The 18,674-nt window shown below is 36.8% G+C and overlaps 1 protein-coding gene across 1 annotated transcript in view; it reads right to left on the bottom strand.

The window, feature by feature from the left end:
- Positions 1-18,674, bottom strand: part of AXDND1 (axonemal dynein light chain domain containing 1) — a 102,254-nt gene that overhangs the window by 45,582 nt on the left and 37,998 nt on the right. The window contains exons 15-18 of the mRNA XM_004425172.3: positions 18,436-18,511; positions 16,042-16,276; positions 1,480-1,681; positions 588-681 (exon numbers count right to left, since the gene is read on the bottom strand). Of these exons, the coding sequence (XP_004425229.2) occupies positions 588-681; positions 1,480-1,681; positions 16,042-16,276; positions 18,436-18,511 (607 nt within the window). The remainder of the gene's footprint in view (positions 1-587; positions 682-1,479; positions 1,682-16,041; positions 16,277-18,435; positions 18,512-18,674) is intronic.

Raw genomic sequence — 18,674 nt, 5'->3', positions numbered from 1 at the left:
AAAAATTATTTTAAAATATTACTTATTTCACTCCTTTTGACTGTTTTTATATGTTTTATAATGTATGAAACAGGTCAATAGAGTAATTCTCGCATGTTGGTTAGAAATGACTTGCTCAAAGATATTTTTGCTGATAGAGGTACATGATAAAAAATGTTTGAAGATCACTGTTTTAGACCGCCAAGCAGCACAGATTAGATGGAGTAAGGGCATAAAGGAAAAAACAAAACAAAATAAAACTGAAGGTAAGGGCTGGCCCCGTGTCTTAGCGGTTAAGTGCGCGTGCTCCGCTACTGGCGGCCTGGGTTCGGATCCCAGGCGTGCATGGACGCACCGCTTCTCTGGCCATGCTGAGGCCGCGTCCCACATACTGCAACTAGAAGGATGTGCAGCTATGACATACAACTATCTACTGGGGCTTTAGGGGGAAAAAAATAAATAAATAAAATCTTTAAAATCCATTGAAAATCATTTGAGTAATTATGTAAGTTCCCATTTTGCCCTCCCAACCTCCTGCTTTAATTAGATAGGCATGGTTTTTCCCAGCCAAGGCAAAATATACCTCACAAATCCCTACAAGTACATACGTGGCGCTGAAGTTCAATGTTACCATTGTTAATCTCATTGCCTATCTTCAAAAGCCATTGTTGAATCATGTTATATATACGTGCTTGAAGGACCCTGAAGGAAAAATCAAGTAAAATAAAGATAAGTCACTTACTTAGAGTATAAAAGTAACTATTGGCTAAAAGAAAGGGTTTTATTTGGCTGGGCCTAGTAAATTTAGGTGTTGACAATTGTTTGAGAACTCAGGAAAAGGTGAATCAAAGCCTTGAATTATCTGGTATAATGGCTTCCCCACTGACATAGCCTTCCTAACCCCAGGTAGGTAGCAACTGGCATGCATGCACTTTGCACAACATAGATCTTACCTTCAGTGTCAGCTCTCTACTATAAAAACTCACACCCTTTACTTTCACTTCTAGACCAGTGAGACCACAGAGTGAGGAGAAGGAATTTTAAAGTTCTCTCAAGCAATCACCTTCCAACATGATAGTGTGAGGAGCAAAGCTGACCTACTCCCCAGTGAAACTGGTGGAAATTATTTTTTTTTAAAACACTGAAAGCCTCTGGAAATGGTCCTAAAGACAAACAGCAACTGAAGAAACATCTATTCAAGACAATCTATGAAGATTCAGTCAGAATGGCAAGAGTCTGTGGTATTTGAACCAAGACTACTCCCTCTCTCCCCCCTCAGCTCAGTGAGGCAGAAACTCCACTCTAGACTGGTGCAGTCAAGAACACAGGGCTCCCTCACCCTCCAGCTCCCAGTCAGATGGCTTTCTTCCTGAAAGGAACAAGATGGCAAGGTTTCTTATCTGACCCCAGCTACCTGTTGCTGAGTCTAGGTACTGGGAAAATGCAGTTGAGAAGTGGGGATTCCCTTCTTCTGCCCAGCAGAGAGCTATGGGAACTTACGAGCCAGAATCCATGTCTAGGTACTGTGGAACAGTACCAATAATGTTTAACAGTGCATCCAACTGAGATTTCATTTCATTAATTTTTCCATTAAGTCCCTCCCATTCTTCAAGAAACATTTCAGGAAACTCCAGGAGGCTTTCCAACTTGAAAGAACAGAATTCAAGAGAACTAATCAAGCTTGGAAGAATTTTAGAGATACCTAGAAAAGTGAGAAAAGCATTAACTTTTAGAAGTATTTGTAAGTCTACTGTTTCAATAATAAATTATAAAATACTAAGGGGAGGGGCATATCTTTTTTCATCTTTTTATTATCCTATAGCTTGCCTAGCAGAGGATCTTGCAAAGAGTAGTTCCTAAATAAATGTTTAGTGAATAAACACTGTATAATTGGTGCTTTTCTGACTGATTGACTGTTTCTTCGATGAGAGTCTGTACTCTAAGTTTCTTGTCTTCTCAGCTGAGAACCAAATGCATTAAACCCTAGAAACTATGAACTACAGTTTTCTGTAAAAGGCATTAATTCACTTTGTCATTCTGTTAAGCAGGCAATGACAATAAACAGCTTCTTCACAATTATAGGATGGGAAATAACAGAAATGACAACAGATATAGTACTTGGGCCACTTTTTAGGTCATTGTTCAGGTTTTCATGAAGTTTATAGTTTTAGTCTGAGCAAGATCGAATATGGATCCTAATCTTTGACTGATCACTGTAAGATCACGGCAAAATACCCTCTCTATACCTTTGTCCTATCTCATTTGCAAAATAAGAAATGAAAATGCTCCCATCTCAGAGATATATAAAGAGAAATAATTAAAAAGCAAACTTTTTCTTGTCCTTGATGAAAATATTTTCACTGCCTTCATCAGTAAACTTTGATATCTTAGGAGTATTTAAAATGATCTGTTAATTTCACTATCATTCATTATTTTGAACTTCTCATTTATTTTAAACCATTTACTACTTCATTTTTTTCTCTGCCCACTCTATATTCTTATGGGTAAGTATTGCCATTTTATCTATAACTATATTACTGCTGCTATAGATAATTAAGACTGTGTTTTCCCATCTAAAGTAGTTTTATGTTGAACAACAGTGCCAGTCAATGGATCAGGGTTGCCTGGAACACTTCATTGGGAAGGATTCTTAAGTAACATACAACACAGTGAGTGAAAGTGCTTTGATGGGTTTTTAATGTCTCCCATGGGTTTGGGAGGATGGATTTTCAATATCTCTCATGGCAAACTGGAATATCTGGTCACCCTACTGGGGGGATAAAATTGAAGTTCAAAATCTGCTAAGGAGTAGAGGCCCTGGTAAACACACCAGATTTTCACTTGGGACTCCTGAACCCCTGAGAGCTACATCTTAGAAATGAGTGGAGCAGAAATAGACCAGCCCTCACAAAGCCTGAAGCCATACTTCACTTCAGCTCAGTCCCTGTTTGGATTACAATGATGTGCCCCCTAAATGACTTGCCAGAAGAAAAAGTAAAACCATTCCTGTGAAATATAGCACCATTCAGAGTCTCAAATTATCTCTAGAATTTCTCTCACACAATGTCTAATATCAATCAGAAACAGTCAGGAATACGAAAAGAATTGACTCAAAACCAAATAAAAACCAACAAAATACAGACAATAACAAAAGACCTATAGGAAAAGCAGATATTATCCAATTATCAGACATAGACTTTAAAATTAACTGTGATTAAAATTTTAAGGTTGGGGCCGGCCTGGTGGCGCAAGCAGTTAAGTGCGTGCGCTCCGCTGCAGGGGCCCGGGGTTCCCTGGTTCAGATCCCAGGCGCACACCGATGCACCGCTTGGCAAGCCATGCTGTGGCAGCATCCCATATAAAGTAGAGGAAGATGGGCATGGATGTTAGCCCAAGGCCAATCTTCCTCAGCAAAAAAAAAAAAAAGAGGAGGATTGGCAGATGTTAGCTCATCTTCCTCACAAGAATAAATAAATTAAAAAATAAAATAAAATTTTAAGGTTATTAAATGACAAGACGGAGAATTTCAGCAGAGAACTAGAAACTCTAAAAGTTAATAAATTCTAGAACTGAGAAAAACAATAATTGAAATTAAGAATTCAGTGCATGTTTAACATCAGATTAGACCATGTAAAGTACTGAAAGAAAACTGCTGCCAAATTAGAATTCTATCTATGCAACACAGCTAAAACATCATTTAAACAAAAAAAAGGAAAATAAAAACTAAGAGAAATCATCGGCAGACCCAAACTATAGGAAATGCTAAAGAGAGTTCTCCAGGGAGAAAGAAAATTGTGTCAGATAGACAAACACAAACGTAGGAAGGTAGTAATATAAGAATAAAAAGGTCTTAATCCCCAAATTCACAAAAGGGAAAGACTGGTTATTCTTTGCCCATAGACTCAAGCCATAAGCAAGTAATCACAAAATCAGTTTAAAACCCCTTCCAATCATCAAGAAAAGCTTCTCATAAGTACCTATACCTCTGAAAATCAACATATCCAAGTCATCTTCAAATCTCATATATTTTCTTTTGACTGTCCTTTGGGCCCCAATTTTGTTGTTTTATAGCAGAAGATAGTACTTCATTACTGTTAAGTCATAATTTTATTTACTTTTCTATGCATAAACATGTCTGATTTTACATGAATGCATGAATGTCACTGGATTATACACTCAACAAAGTGGGTATAGAGGGAACATACCTCAACATAATAAAGGCCATATATGACAAGCCCACAGCTAACATTATGCTCAACAGTGTAAAGCTAAAGTTTTCCCTCTAAGATTAGGAACAAGACAAGGATGCCCACTCTCACTACTTTTATTCAACATAGTATTGGAAGTCCTAGCCCCAGCAATTAGGCGAGAAAAAGAAATAAAAGGCATCCAAATCAGAAAGGAAGAAGTAAAACTGTCACTATTTGCAGATGACATGATATTATATTTAGAAAACCCTAAAGACTCCACCAAAAAACTGTTAGAACTAATAAACCAATTCAGTAAAGTTGCAGGATACAAAATCAGCATACAAAAATCTGTTGTAGGGGCCGGCCCAGTGGTGTAGCGGTTAACTGTGCACTCTCCGCTTCGGCAGCCCAGGGTTCGGAGGTTTGGATCCTGGGCGTGCACTGACGCACCGCTTGTTAAGCCATGCTGTGGTGGCATCCCATATAAAGTACAGGAAGATGGGCACAGATGTTAGCCCAGGGCCAATCTTCCTCAGCAAAAAGAGGAGGATTGGCATTGGACGTTAGCTCAAGGCTAATCTTGCTCACAAAAAAAAAAAAAAAATCTGTTGTATTTCTGTAAACTAATAACAAACTATTGGAAAGAGAAATTAAGAAAATAATCCCATTTACAAGCACATCAAAAAGAATAAAAGACCTAGGAACAAATTTAACCAAGGAGTGAAAGACCTGTACACTGAAAACTATAAGACAATGATGAAAGAAATTGAAGAAGACACAAATAAATGGAAAGATATTCCATGCGCATGGATTGAAGAATTAATATTACTAAAATATCCGTATTACCCAAAGCAATCTATAGATTTGATGCAATCCCTATTAAAATTCCAATGGCATTTTTCACAGAAATAGAACAAACAATCCTAAAATTTGTATGGAAATACGATAGACCTTGAATAGCCAAAGCAATCTTGAGAAAGAAGAACAAAGCTGGAGGCATAATGCTTCCTGATTTCAAACTATATTACAAAGCTAAAGTAATCAAAACAGTATGGTATTGGCATAAAAACAGACACATAGATCAATGGAATAGAATAGAGGACGCAGAAATAAACCCATGCATTTACAGTCAATTAATCTATGACAAAAGAGCCAAGAATCTACAATCAGGAAAGGACAGTCTCTTCTATAAATGGTGTTGGGAAAACTGGACAACTACGTGCAAAAGAATGAAACTGGACCATTATCTTATACTATATACAAAAATCAACTCAAAATGGATTAAAGAGGTGAACATTAAGACCTGAAACCATAAAACTCCTAGAGAAAACATAGGCAGTCAGCTCCTTGACATCGGTCTTGGCGATGATTTTTTGGATTTAACATCAAAGCAAAGGCAACAAAAGCAAAAATAAACAAGTGGGACTACATCAAGCTAAAAAGCTTCTGCATAGCAGAAGAAACCATCCACAAAATGAAAAGGTAACCTATCAAATGGGAGAAAATATTTGCAAATCGCATATCTGATAAGAAGTTAATATCCAAAATATATAAAGAACTCATAAAACTCAATTGCAAAAAAACAATCTGATTTACAAAAGAGGAGAGGATCTGAATAGACATTTTTCCAAAGAACACATACACATGGTCAACAGATACATGAAAAGGTGCTCAACGTCACTAATCATCAGGGAAATGAAAATCAAAACCACAATGAGATATCACCTCACACCTGTGAGAATGGCTATTATCAAAAAGACAAAAGATAATAAGTGTTGGTGAGGATGCAGAGAAAAAGGAACACTTGTACACTGTTGGTGGGAATGTAAACTGGTGCAGCCACTATGAAAAACAGTACAGAGGTTCCTCAAAAAATTAAAAATAGAAATACCATATGATCCAGCAATTCTACTTCTGGGTATTTATGTGGAGGAGACGAAATCACTATCTCAAAGAGATATCTGCACTCTCTTGTTCATTGCAGCAAGACTTACAATAGCCAAGACACGGAAACAATCTAAGTGTCTACTGATGGATGAATGGATAAAGATATGGTATATATGTACAATGGAATATTATTCAGCCACAAAAAAAAAGAAAGAAAATCCTGCCATTTGCAACAACACGGATGGACCTTGAAGGCATTATGCTGAGTGAAATAAGTCAGAGAAACACAAGTACTATATGATCTCATTTATATGTGGAATCTAAAAAAACTGAACTCATAAGAACAGAAAGTAGACTGGTGGTTGCCAGGGGCAGGGGGAGGGTGAGTGGTGGGGGAAATGGATGAAGGTGGTCAAAGGATACTAACTTCCGGTTATAAGATGAATAAGTCCTGGGGATGTAATGTACAGCATGGTGACTACAGTTAACAATACTGTACTGTATACTTCAAAGTTGCTAAGAAAGTAAATCTTAAAAGTTCTCACCACACACACATACACACACACACACACACACACAAATGGTGACTATGTGAGGTGATGGATGTGTTAACTAAAGTTATTGTGGTAATCATTTCACAATATATGCCTATATCAAATCTTCACATTATACACCTTAAACTTATACAATGTTATACATCAATTATATCTCAATAAAGCCAGGGGGAAAATTTTAAAAAGAAATAGGAACTTCCTAAACCTGGTTGCTAGAGACTGAATGTTTGTGTCTCCCTCAAATTCATATATTGAAACAATCTCCAATATGATGGTATTTGGAGGTGGGGTCTTTGGGAGGTGATTAGGTCATGAGGGTGGAGCCCTCATGAATGGGATTAATGCCCTTATAAAAAGACCCCAGAGAGCTCCCTCAACCCTTGCACCATGTGAGGACACAATAAGAAAACCACCATCTATGAACCAGGAAGTGGGCCCTCACTAGAGGGCCTAATCTACCATCACCTTGATTTTGGACTTCCCAGCCTTCAAAACTGTGAAAAATAAATACCTACCATATCACCAGTCTATGGTAGTTTGTCATAGCAGCTCAAATAGATTAAGACACTGATAAAGAGCATCTATGAAAAACATCATACTCAATGGTGAAAGACTGGATGCTTTCCCCTTAAGATCAGGAACAAGACAAGGATGTTCATTCTCATCACTTCTTTTCAACACTGTACTAGAGGTTCTAACCAGGGAAATTAGGCCAGAACAATAAATAAAAGGAATCCAGATTGGAAAGGAACAAGTAAAACTATCCCTATAAAACAGATGACATGATCTCGTAAATAGAAAATCTTAAGGAATCCACTAAGAAAACTATTAGAACTAATAAATGAGTTCAGCAAGGTTGCAGGATACAAAATCAATATATTTCTATACACATGCAATGAACAATCCAAAAGTAAAATTAAGAAAACAATTGCAGTCCTAATAGTGTCAAAAAGAATACAATGCATAGGAAAATATTTAACAAAAGAAGTGAAGAACTTCTTTTTTTTTTTTTGTGAGGAAGATCAGCCCTGAGCTAACATCTGCCAATCCTCCTCTTTTTGCTTGAGGAAGACTGACCCTGGGCTAACATCCATGCCCATCTTCCTCCACTTTATATGGGACGCCACCACAGCATGGCTTGCCAAGCTGTGCGTCGGTGCACGCTCGGGATCCGAACCAGCGAACCCCGGGCCTCCATAGCGGAACGCACGCACTTAACCACCTGTGCCACCGGGCCGGCCCCAAAAACTTCTTTATAGAACACTATAAAACACTGTTGAAAGAAAATCTAAATAATTGGAAAAAATCCCATGTTCATGGATTGAAAGATGTAACATGTTAAGATGCCAGTCCTCCCCAAACAGATCCATAGATGCAATACAATCCCTATCAAAACCCAAGCTTATTTCCTTGTAGAAATTAATAAGCTGTTTCTAAAATTCATATGGAATTTCAAGTGATCCAGAACAGCCAAAACAATCATGAAAAAGAATAAAGTAGGAAGACTCACACTTCTCACTTTTGAAATTTACTGCAAGAGTAATGAAGACAGTGTGGTACTGGTACAAGGACAGACATATAGAGCAATGGAATAGAACTGAGAGTCCAGAATTACACCCATACATCTATGGCCAACTGATTTTTGACAAGGGTGCCAAGACCATTAAATGTGGGAAATATGGTCTTTTCAACAAAGGGTGTTAGAATAACTGGATATCCACATGCAAAAGAATGAAGGTGGACCCTTACCTCACACCATATACCAAAATTAACTCAAAACTATAAAACTATATTCTTAGAGGAATATATAAAGGAAACTTCATGACTTTAAATTTGGCAAAGGATTCTTAGACATGACACTAAAAGCAAAAACAACAACAACAAAAAAATAGATAAATTGGACTTCATCAAAATTAAAAAATTTTGCACCTCAAAGGAAACCACCAAGAAAATGAAAAGGCAATCCACAGAATCAGAGAAAAGATGTACAATTCATATAACTGAAAAGGTACTTATATCCAGAATATATAAAGAACTCTTACATTCAATAATAAAAAGACAAATAACTCAAAATATGGACAAAGTGTCTGAATAGACGTTTCTCCAAAGAAGAAATACAAATGGCTAATGAGCCTTAAAAAGATGCTCAACATCCATAGTCATCAGGAAAACACAAAAAAATCAAAACCACAATGAGATACTGTTTCACACCCACTAGTATGGCTAGAATTAAAAAGTCAGGACAGTGTCAAGATGGCAGTGTAGGCAGACTCTGAACTCATCTCCTCCCACGGACACAACAAATTTACAACTACTCTTGGAACAATTACCACTAAGAAAGAACTGAAAACTGGATAAAAAGAACCCCTACAAAAAGGGATAGTGCTGACTGAAGTGGAAGAGGCAGAAATTCCTTTCTGGAGAGAAAAAAGCCACCTTCTAGTCACAACACTTCAAGGCCGGCCAGGAGCAACTTTAAGCCACATAGGGGATCAGCCTCATCTTCCAAAGCCTGAAACAACTGGGCGCATCCATGCCTGGGGCTGGCCCCACTCAGCTGCAACCCTGAGACAGCTGACAACAGCCTTGAGGCTGGAGGCCTACAGCAATTGTAAGCCCTTGAGCCTAGCAACCAGCCAAATTGGGGGCCTACTCACTTAATAGAAAAACTGCACAGGAATGTGCTATTAGACCTGCAGCCAACTGTGCTGGGGCTCCCCACACCTGATAAAGTGACTGAAAGGACCACAGCAGCCACACACAGCTGAGCATTACAATCAGCTGGCCATGGGGACAGCCTAGCCTCCCCAGGCACCAGCAGCAAAAGCAACCCTGCCATAACAGAAAGACACATGTAGCCCACACAGGGGACACTCCTGGAACATCTGGAACTGGTGACAAGAGGGAAGCACACTGCTGGGCCTCATAAGGCATCTCTTACATAAGCTCACCTCTCCAAGATCGAGAGATGTAGCTGACTACCTAATACATAGATATAAGCACAGAGAAAGAGGAAAAATGAGGAGACAAAGGAATATGTTTCAAGTAAGGGAACACGACAAAACCCCAGAAAAAGAACTAAACAAAACAGAAGTAAACTATCTACGTGACAAAGAGTTCAAACAGAATCATAAGAATGCTCACTGATCTTGGGAGAAGAATGGACGAACTCAGTGAAAACTTAAACAAAGAATTGGAAAAATATAAAAATGAACCAATCAGAAATGAAGAATACAATACTGTAAATGAAAAATTTACCAGAGGGACTAATAGCAGAGTAGATGATACAGAAAAATGGATCAGCGAGCTGGACAAAAGACTAGAGGAAATCACCCAAGCAGAACAAATAAAAAGAAAAAAGAATTAAAAAGAAAGAGGACAGTGTAAGGCACCCCTGGGACAACATCAAGCACACTAACATCTGTGTTATAGGTGTCCCAGAAGGAGAAGAGAAAGACAAAGGGGAAGAGAACCTATCTGAAGAAATTATAGCTGAAAACTTTCCTAACCTAAGAAAGGAAACAGACATCCAGGTACAGGAAGCACAGAGAGCACCAAACAAGATAAACCCAAAGAGGCCCACACCAAGACACATTATAATTAAAATGTCAACAATTAAAGATAAAGAGAGAATCCTAAAAGCCACAAGAGAAAGGCAACAAGTTACAGACAAAGGAAACCCCAGAAGGCTATCACCTGACTTCTCAGCAGAAACCCTACAGGCTAGAAGGGAGTGGCAAGATATATTTAAAGTGCCGAAAAGAAAAAACCTACAGCCAAGAATACTCTACCCAGCAAGGTTATCATTCAGAATAGAAGGAGAAATAAAGAGTTTCCCAGACAACCAAAAACTAAAGGAGCTTATCACCAAGAAACCAGCTTTACAAGAAATGCTAAAGGGACTTATTTAAGTGGAAAAGAGAAGACCACCAATAGGAATAAGAAACTTATCAAAAAAAAAAAAAAGCAACAAAATCACTGGTAAAGGCAAATATACAATAAAGATAGCAGATCAACCACTTATGAAGCTAATAAGAAGGTGAAAAGACAAAAGTCCTAAAAATATCTATTTCCATGATAAGAGGGTAATGGACACACATACACAAAAAAAGAGGTTAGATATGATATCAAAAACATAAAATGTGGGAGCAGGGGAGTAAAAGAGTAGAGCTTTTAGCAAGAGGTCAAACTAAAGAGACCATCAACTTAATATAGATTGCTATATACGTAGGTTATTATATACAAACGTCATGGCAATCACAAACCAGAAACCTATAATAAATACACAAAAAATTAAGAGAAAGGAACCCAAACATAACACTAAAGAAAGCCATCAAACCACAGGGGAAGAGGGGCCAGCCTGGTGGCATAGTGGCTAAGTTCGCACGCTCAGCTTCAGCAGCCCAGGGTTCACAGGTTCGGATCCCAGTCGCAGACCTACATACTGCTCATCAAGCCATGCTGTGGCAGCATCCCATCTACAAAATAGAGGAGGATGGGCACAGTTAGCTCAGGGCCAATATTCCTCACCAAAAAGAGGAAGATTGGCAACAGACATTAGCTCAGGGTCAACCTTCCTCAGCAAAAAAGAAAAAAAAAACCCACAAGGGAAGAGAGCAAGAGAAGAAGAAACGAACAGAGAAGAACTACTAAAACACCCAGAAAAAAAGTAACAAAATGGCAATAAGTACATTCTTGTCAATAACCACTTTAAATGTCAATGAACTAAATGCTCCAATCAAAAGGCATAGGGTGGCCAATTAGATAAAAAATCAAGACCCCTAAATATGCTGCATACAAGAGACACACTTCAGACCTAAAGACACTCACAAACAGAAAGTGAAGGGATGGAAAAAGATACTCCATGCAAAGGGCAATGGAAAGAAAGCTAGGACAGCAATACTTACATCAGACAAAATAGACTTTAAAACAAAAACTGTAGCAAGAGACCAAGAAGGGCACTACATAATGATAAAGGGAACAATCCAACAAGAGGATATAATGCTTTTAAATGTCTATGCACCCAACAGAGGAGCACCTAAATATATAAAGCAATTATTAACAGACATAAATGGAGATATAGACAGCAACACAATAGTAGTAGGGGACTTTAACATATACACCAATGGATAGATCATCCAAACAGAAGATCAATAAGGAAACAAAGGCCTTAAATGACATATTAGACCAGTTTGACTTAACAGTTATATACAGAACATTCCATCCAAAAACTGCAGAATACACATTCTTTTCAAATGCACATGGAACATTCTCCAGGATAGTTCACATATTAGGCCACAAAACAAGTCTCAATAAATTTAAGAAGATTGAAATAATACCAAGCATCTTTTCTGACCACAACAGTATGAAACTAGAAATCAACTACAGGAAGAAAATCAGAAAAGCTGCAAATATATGGAGATTAAACAAAATGCTACTGAGTGACGACTGAGTCAATGAAGAAATCAAAGTAGAAATAAAAAAATACCTGGAGACAAATGAAAATGAAAATACAACATGACAAAATTTATGGGATACAGCAAAAGTGGTTCTAAGAGGGAAGTTTATGGCAATACAGGCCTACCTCAACAAACAAGAAAAATCTCAAATAAGCAATATAACAATGCACCTAAAGGAACTGGAAAAAGAAAAAAAAGCCCAAAATCAGTAGGAGGAAGGAAATAATAAAAATCAGAGCAGAAATAAATGAAATAGAGACTAAAAAAATAGAAAAAAATCATTGAAACTAAGAGCTGGTTCTTTGACAAGATACACAAAATTGACAAGCCTTTAGCTAGACTCACCAAGAAAAAAAGACAGAAGGCTCAAATCAATAAAATCAGAAATGAAAGAGAGAAATTACAACGGACATCTCAGAAGTACAAAAGATTATCAGAGAATACTATGAAAAGCTATACGCCAACAAATTGGGTAATTTAGAAGAAATGGATAAATTCTTAGAATCATACAACCTTGCAAAACTGAATCAAGAAGAAATAGAGAATTTGAATAGACCAATCACCAGTAAGGAGATCGAAACAGTAATCAAAAACCTCCCAAAAAATAAAAGTCCAGGACCAGATGGCTTACCTGGTGAATTCTACCAAACATTCAAAGAAGACTTAATACCTACCCTTCTCAAACTCTTCCAAAAAGTTGAAAAGGAGGGGAAGCTTCCTAACTCATTCTACAAAGCCAACATTACCCTGATACCAAAACCAGACAAAAACAACATAAAAAAAGAAAATTACAGGCCAATATCACTGATGAACATCGAATCGAATACAACAATACATTAAAAAGACATACACTATGATCAAGTGGGATTTATTCCAGGGATGCAGGGATGGTTCAATATCTGTAAATCAATCAATGTTATACACCACATTAACAAAGTGAGGAATAAAAATCATGTGATCATCTCAATAGATTCAGAGAAAGCATTTGACAAGATCCAGCATCCATTTATGATAAAAATCTTGAATAAAATGGGTACAGAAGGAAAGTACCTCAACATAATAAAGGTCATATATGACAAACCCACAGCTAATATCATTCTCAATGGTGAAAAACTGAAAGCTATCCCTCTAAGAACAGGAACCAGACAAGGGGGTCCACTGTCACCACTCCTATTTAACATAGTACTGGAAGTCCTAGCCAGAGTAATCAGGCAAGAAAAAGAAATAAAAGGGATCCACATTGGAAAGGAAGAAGTGAAACTGTCACTATTTGCAGATGGCATGATTTTATATATAGAAAACTCTAAAGAATCCACCAAAAAACTTTTAGAAATAATAAATGAATACGGTAAAGTTGCAGGATACAAAATCAACATACAAAAATCAGTTGCATTTCTATACTAACAACAAAGTAGCAGAAAGAGAAATTAAGAATACAATCCCATTTAAAATTCCAACCAAAAGAATAAAATACCTAGGAATACACTTAATCAAAGAGGTGAAAGACCTGTACACTGAAAACTATAAAACATTGCTGAAAGAAATAGAAAAAGACACAAAGAAATGGAAAGATATTCAGTGCTCTTGTATTGGATTAACATAGTTAAAATGTCCATACTTCCTAACACAATCTACAGATTCAATGCAATTCCTATCAAAGTTCCAATGACATTTTTCACAGAAATAGAACAAAGAATCCTAACATTTATATGGAACAACAAAAGACCCCAAATAGCCAAAGGAATCCTGAGAAAAAAGAACAAAGTTAGAGGCATCACATTCCCTGACTTCAAAATATACTACAAAGCTACAGTAATCAAAACAGCATGATACTGGCACAAAAACAGACACACAGATCAATGGAACAGAATCGAGAGCCCAGAAATAAAACCACACATCTATGGACAGCTAATTTTTGATGAGGGAGCCAAGAACACACAATGGAGAAAGGAAAGTCTCTTCAACAAATAGTGTTGGGAAAACTGGACAGCCACACGCAAAAGAATGAAAATAGATCATTATCTTACACCATACACAAAAATTAACTCAAAATGGATTAAAGAATGTAAGACCTGAAACCATGAAACTTCTAGAAGAAAACATAGGCAGTACACTCTTTGACCTCGGTCTTAGCAGCATATTTTCAAGTACCATGTCTGACCAGGCAAGGGAAACAGTAGAAAAAATAAATAAATGGGACTACATCAAACTAAAAAGCTTCTGCACAGCAAATGAAACCATCAAGAAGACAAAAAGACAACCTAACAATTGGGAGAAGATATTTGCAAACCATACATCTGATAAGCGGTTAATATCCAAAATATATAAAGAAGTCACACATGTCAACAACAAAAAAACTAACAACCCAATTAAAAAATGGACAAAAGATCTGAACATATATTTCTCCAAAGAATATATATAGATGGCCAACAGGCACTTGAAAAGATGTTCAACATCACTATCAGGGAAATGCAAATTAAAACTACGATGAGATATCACCTCACGCCCATCAGAATGGCTGTAATTAACAAGACAGGAAATAACAAGTGTTGGAGAGGATGTAGAGAAAACGGAACTCTCATACGCTGCTGGTGGCAGTGCAAACTGGTGCAGCCACTACGGAAAAGACTTCCACATTATAGAGATTCCTCAAAAAATTAGGAATAGAACCACAATTCAGCTATTCCACTGCTGGATATTTACCCAAAGAACATGAATACATGAATGCATAAAGATATATGCACCCCTATGTTCATTGCAGCATTATTCACAATAGCCAAGACCTGGAAGCAACCTAGGTGCCCATCAAGGGAGGAATGGATAAAGAAGATGTGGTATATATACACAATGGAATACTACTCAGCCATAAAAAGGATGAAATCTGGCCATTTGTGACAACATGGATGGACCTTGAGAGTATTACACTAAGTGAAATAAGTAAGAGGGAGAAAGTAAAATACTGTATGATCTCACTCATAAACAGAAGATAAAACAACAACAAACAAACACATAGAGACAGAGACTGGATTGGTAGTTACCAGAGGGGAAGGGGGGAGGGAAGAGGGTGAAAGGAGTGATTAGGCACATGCGTGTAGTGATGGATTGTAATTAGTCTTTGGGTGGTGAACATGATGTAATCTACAGAGAAGTTGAAATATAATGATGTACATCCCAAATTTATATAATGTTATAAACCAATGTTACCATAATTAAAAAAAAAAGTCAGATAACAAACATTGGCAAGAATGCAGAAACATCAGAACTCTTATACACTGCTGGTGGTATATAAAATGATGCAGCAATTCTACTCCTGGGTATACATCTAAGAGAAATGAAAACATACGTCCACACAGAAATGTGTAAACAAATATTTATATCAGCATTATTCATAATAGCCAAAAAGTTGAAACAACCCAAATGTCCATCAATGGATGAAATGATAAACAAAATGTGATATATACATACAATGGAATATTATCTGCCATAAAAGTGAATGAAGTACTGATACATGCCGAAACATAGATGAACCTTTTAAACATTATGCTAAGTGAAAGAAGTCAGTCACAAAAGATCACATGCTATATGATTCTATTCACATGAAAGTCCAGAATGGAGAAATCTTTAGAGACAAAGAACAGACTTAAGACTGGAGTGCAGACAAGGGGATAAAAGAGTGATAGATAAAGGGTACGAGATTTCTTTTTATGAAAATATTCTAAAATTGACTGTAGTGATGGTTGCACACATCTGTGAATATACTAAAAATTATCAAATTGTACATTTTAAGTAGGTGAAATGTATTGTAGATGAATTATATCTCAATACATTGATGCTCAATGCTTTATTTTGCTTGATTTTTAAAACTATATGCATGTTATTTTGATTTTAAATATTAATTGTATTGAAAATAATAATTACTGTTGAAATTCTTTATAAGGTCAAGCAATCTAATCATTATTGTTTTTTTCTTACCATTATCCCCATTTATTCTTATTTCAAATTCTTTGTAGAGTCTTCCTATGCTTTTCACAATTTCCTCCATGTGCTGTCGCTCTGGTGGCATCTCCCCCTCCATACTTTTATGGCGACCAAATATCCCAAGCCCAATATCTGTCCAGTTTTCCTGTAAATGTTTAATAATCTTGAGAGAATCATATTTTGACACTAGAAGATCCCCAGCAAACTTGTCTTTATCTTCATTCAGCATCTAGAAGGTGAAAGAGGGGTGAGGAAATTAGCACTTTATTCACTAATGATTTCATCAGTCTACCCAGATCTTTATTTCCCAGTGACTCCCAATTATTTTAGAGCTGCATATCCTATTATTATTTGTTAATACCATTTCTTCTTGAAACGTGACACACATTTTTTAAATTAAAGTGAATTTAAATTAATTTTGATACCCCTCATTTACGAGGATGAAAATCATTATATTAAATTGTATGAGGGTAAAAAATCAGTGACAGGCAATTAAGTCCTAGAGAGCTGAGCATGTTTAATTACTATTTGCTTCGGTAAGGATATAATATATCTGTTGACGTGATCCCCACTAGACTGGGAAAGTTCCTACAATGTATAGGGTGTGTTTCATTTGTCTGTTAACCCCAAGTCCAAGTCCTATACATATCAAAAAATATTTGTGGAAAAATTAAAGTGCAGTTATATATAAAGTTTGCCATCACTTGTGACTCAGATAATGGAAAAAAATCACCCACTCTTGAATAAAAGTAATCAGTATAGGGAAGCAATGTAGCAGAGCAATTAAGAGTAAAGATTTTGAAAATAGAGAGACCTGGACTCAAATTCTGACTCAGCCACTTACCATTTATCGATAACTTAGGCAAGTTACTTAACATTTCTGAGCTTCAATTTCTGCATCTGTGAGATGGGGATTATACAATCTACATCAAATGGCTGCCATGAAGAGTAAGTAAGATAATGGATGAAGAGCAACAGCCTGAGAGAGTAAGTGCTCAATGAATGAAAGTTATTATTATTCCTACTAAATAAAGAAGCATGACTGTTTTTCAATTTTATCTATGCAATGTCAGAATTGCCAGATAAACAGTAAAAAAGTCACTAAATTAGCTATATTGTATATAGGAACAACAAACATTTTCAATTTTGAGAATATTCTGTTCAAGTCATTCCAAAAGAAAAGAAAGTGGTTTCCTGGGATCTGTATGAGATTTTATCAGATCATGAGTTTGATATTCACTTTGGAGGTGTTTCAACATCTTATATATTTTTCTTGGTCAGACTACTATAACAGGATAATAATTTGATTAATGAAACCTATTTTCAAAGATTTAACCTTTTAAAAAGATGTTATTAATAAACAAAATGTGGTTAATACATGCAATGGAATATTATTCAGCCTTGAAAAGGAAGGAAATTCTGACACATGCTACACCATGGATGAACACTGAGGACATTATGCTGAAGGAAATAAGTCACAAAATGACAAATTCTATATGATTCCACTTATATGAGGTGCCTAGAATAGTCAAATTCATAGAGACAGAGAGCAGAATGGTGGTTGCCAGGGGCTGGGGGGAGGAGGAAATTGGGAATTATTATTTAATGAGTACAGAGTTTCAGTTCAGGAAAATGAAAAAGTTCCAGACATGGATAGTGGTGATGGTTGCACAACAATGTAAATGTACTTAAGGCCACTGAACTGTACATTTAAAAATGGTTAAAATGGGGGCCAGCCTGGTGGCGCAAGCAGTTAAGTGCGCACACTCCACTGCGGTGGCCCAGGGTTCGCCGGTTCGGATCTCGGGCACGCACTGACGCACTGCTTGGCAAGCCATGCTGTGGCGGCGTCCCGTATAAAGTGGAGGAAGATGGGCACAGATGTTAGCCCAGGGCCAGTCTTCCTCAGCAAAAAAAAAAAAGAGGAGGATTGGCAAATGTTAGCACAGGGCTGATCTCCTCACACACACACACAAAAAAGGTTAAAATGGTAAATTTTATGTTATATTTATTATACCATAATTTTTAAAAAGACATTATTAATTTTAGAAGTCCAATTTGTCCTTAAGACAAAAGCCAGGTACAGGAAAGGCACAAATGTTACTTATATCCGACAACCAGATAAGAGAATCAGAGCTACCCTCACTGCCACCCAAGTATCTTTTCCCAATTTTTTTCTGGCAGCCTAACTTTATTTGACCCAAAATCTGAAATAGAACTGAAAATAAACTATTTAAGAGATTTTTAAAAGCCCCTGCTGTTTTCCTTGTCTTTCATAAAACTTAGTATGGCATTTTTAAAGGATCAGATGTGACTCAGTTATAGGTAGGGAGCAGCAAGTTTACAAACAGCATTTTGATTACCAAGCTGTTTATTAGGAGGTCTTACCATTTGCCATTGCTTGAAGTCTGGAAGAACTGATTCAAATATATTTCCTTTATTAGGGGATAAAATGTCTTTTCCACTAAAAGAAGGAAAAAGAGCAAGAGCAAGGTCTCAGAACAAGGCATAAACAAAGAAAATCATGAATCCATATACTATAGAACAATTAATATTATGTTTCTCTTTAATGATTTTCAAGAATGCCTTCCAGGTTCAGCCCCTCTCCTCAAAGGCATTCATCTTTA

The sequence above is a fragment of the Ceratotherium simum genome, chromosome 2 (genome assembly GCF_057802395.1).
Source record: "Ceratotherium simum simum isolate JZ-2026a chromosome 2, ASM5780239v1, whole genome shotgun sequence".
Lineage (NCBI taxonomy): Eukaryota > Metazoa > Chordata > Mammalia > Perissodactyla > Rhinocerotidae > Ceratotherium > Ceratotherium simum.
Note: the sequence above shows the minus strand (reverse complement) of the source record. Positions and strands in the feature narration are given on the sequence as shown.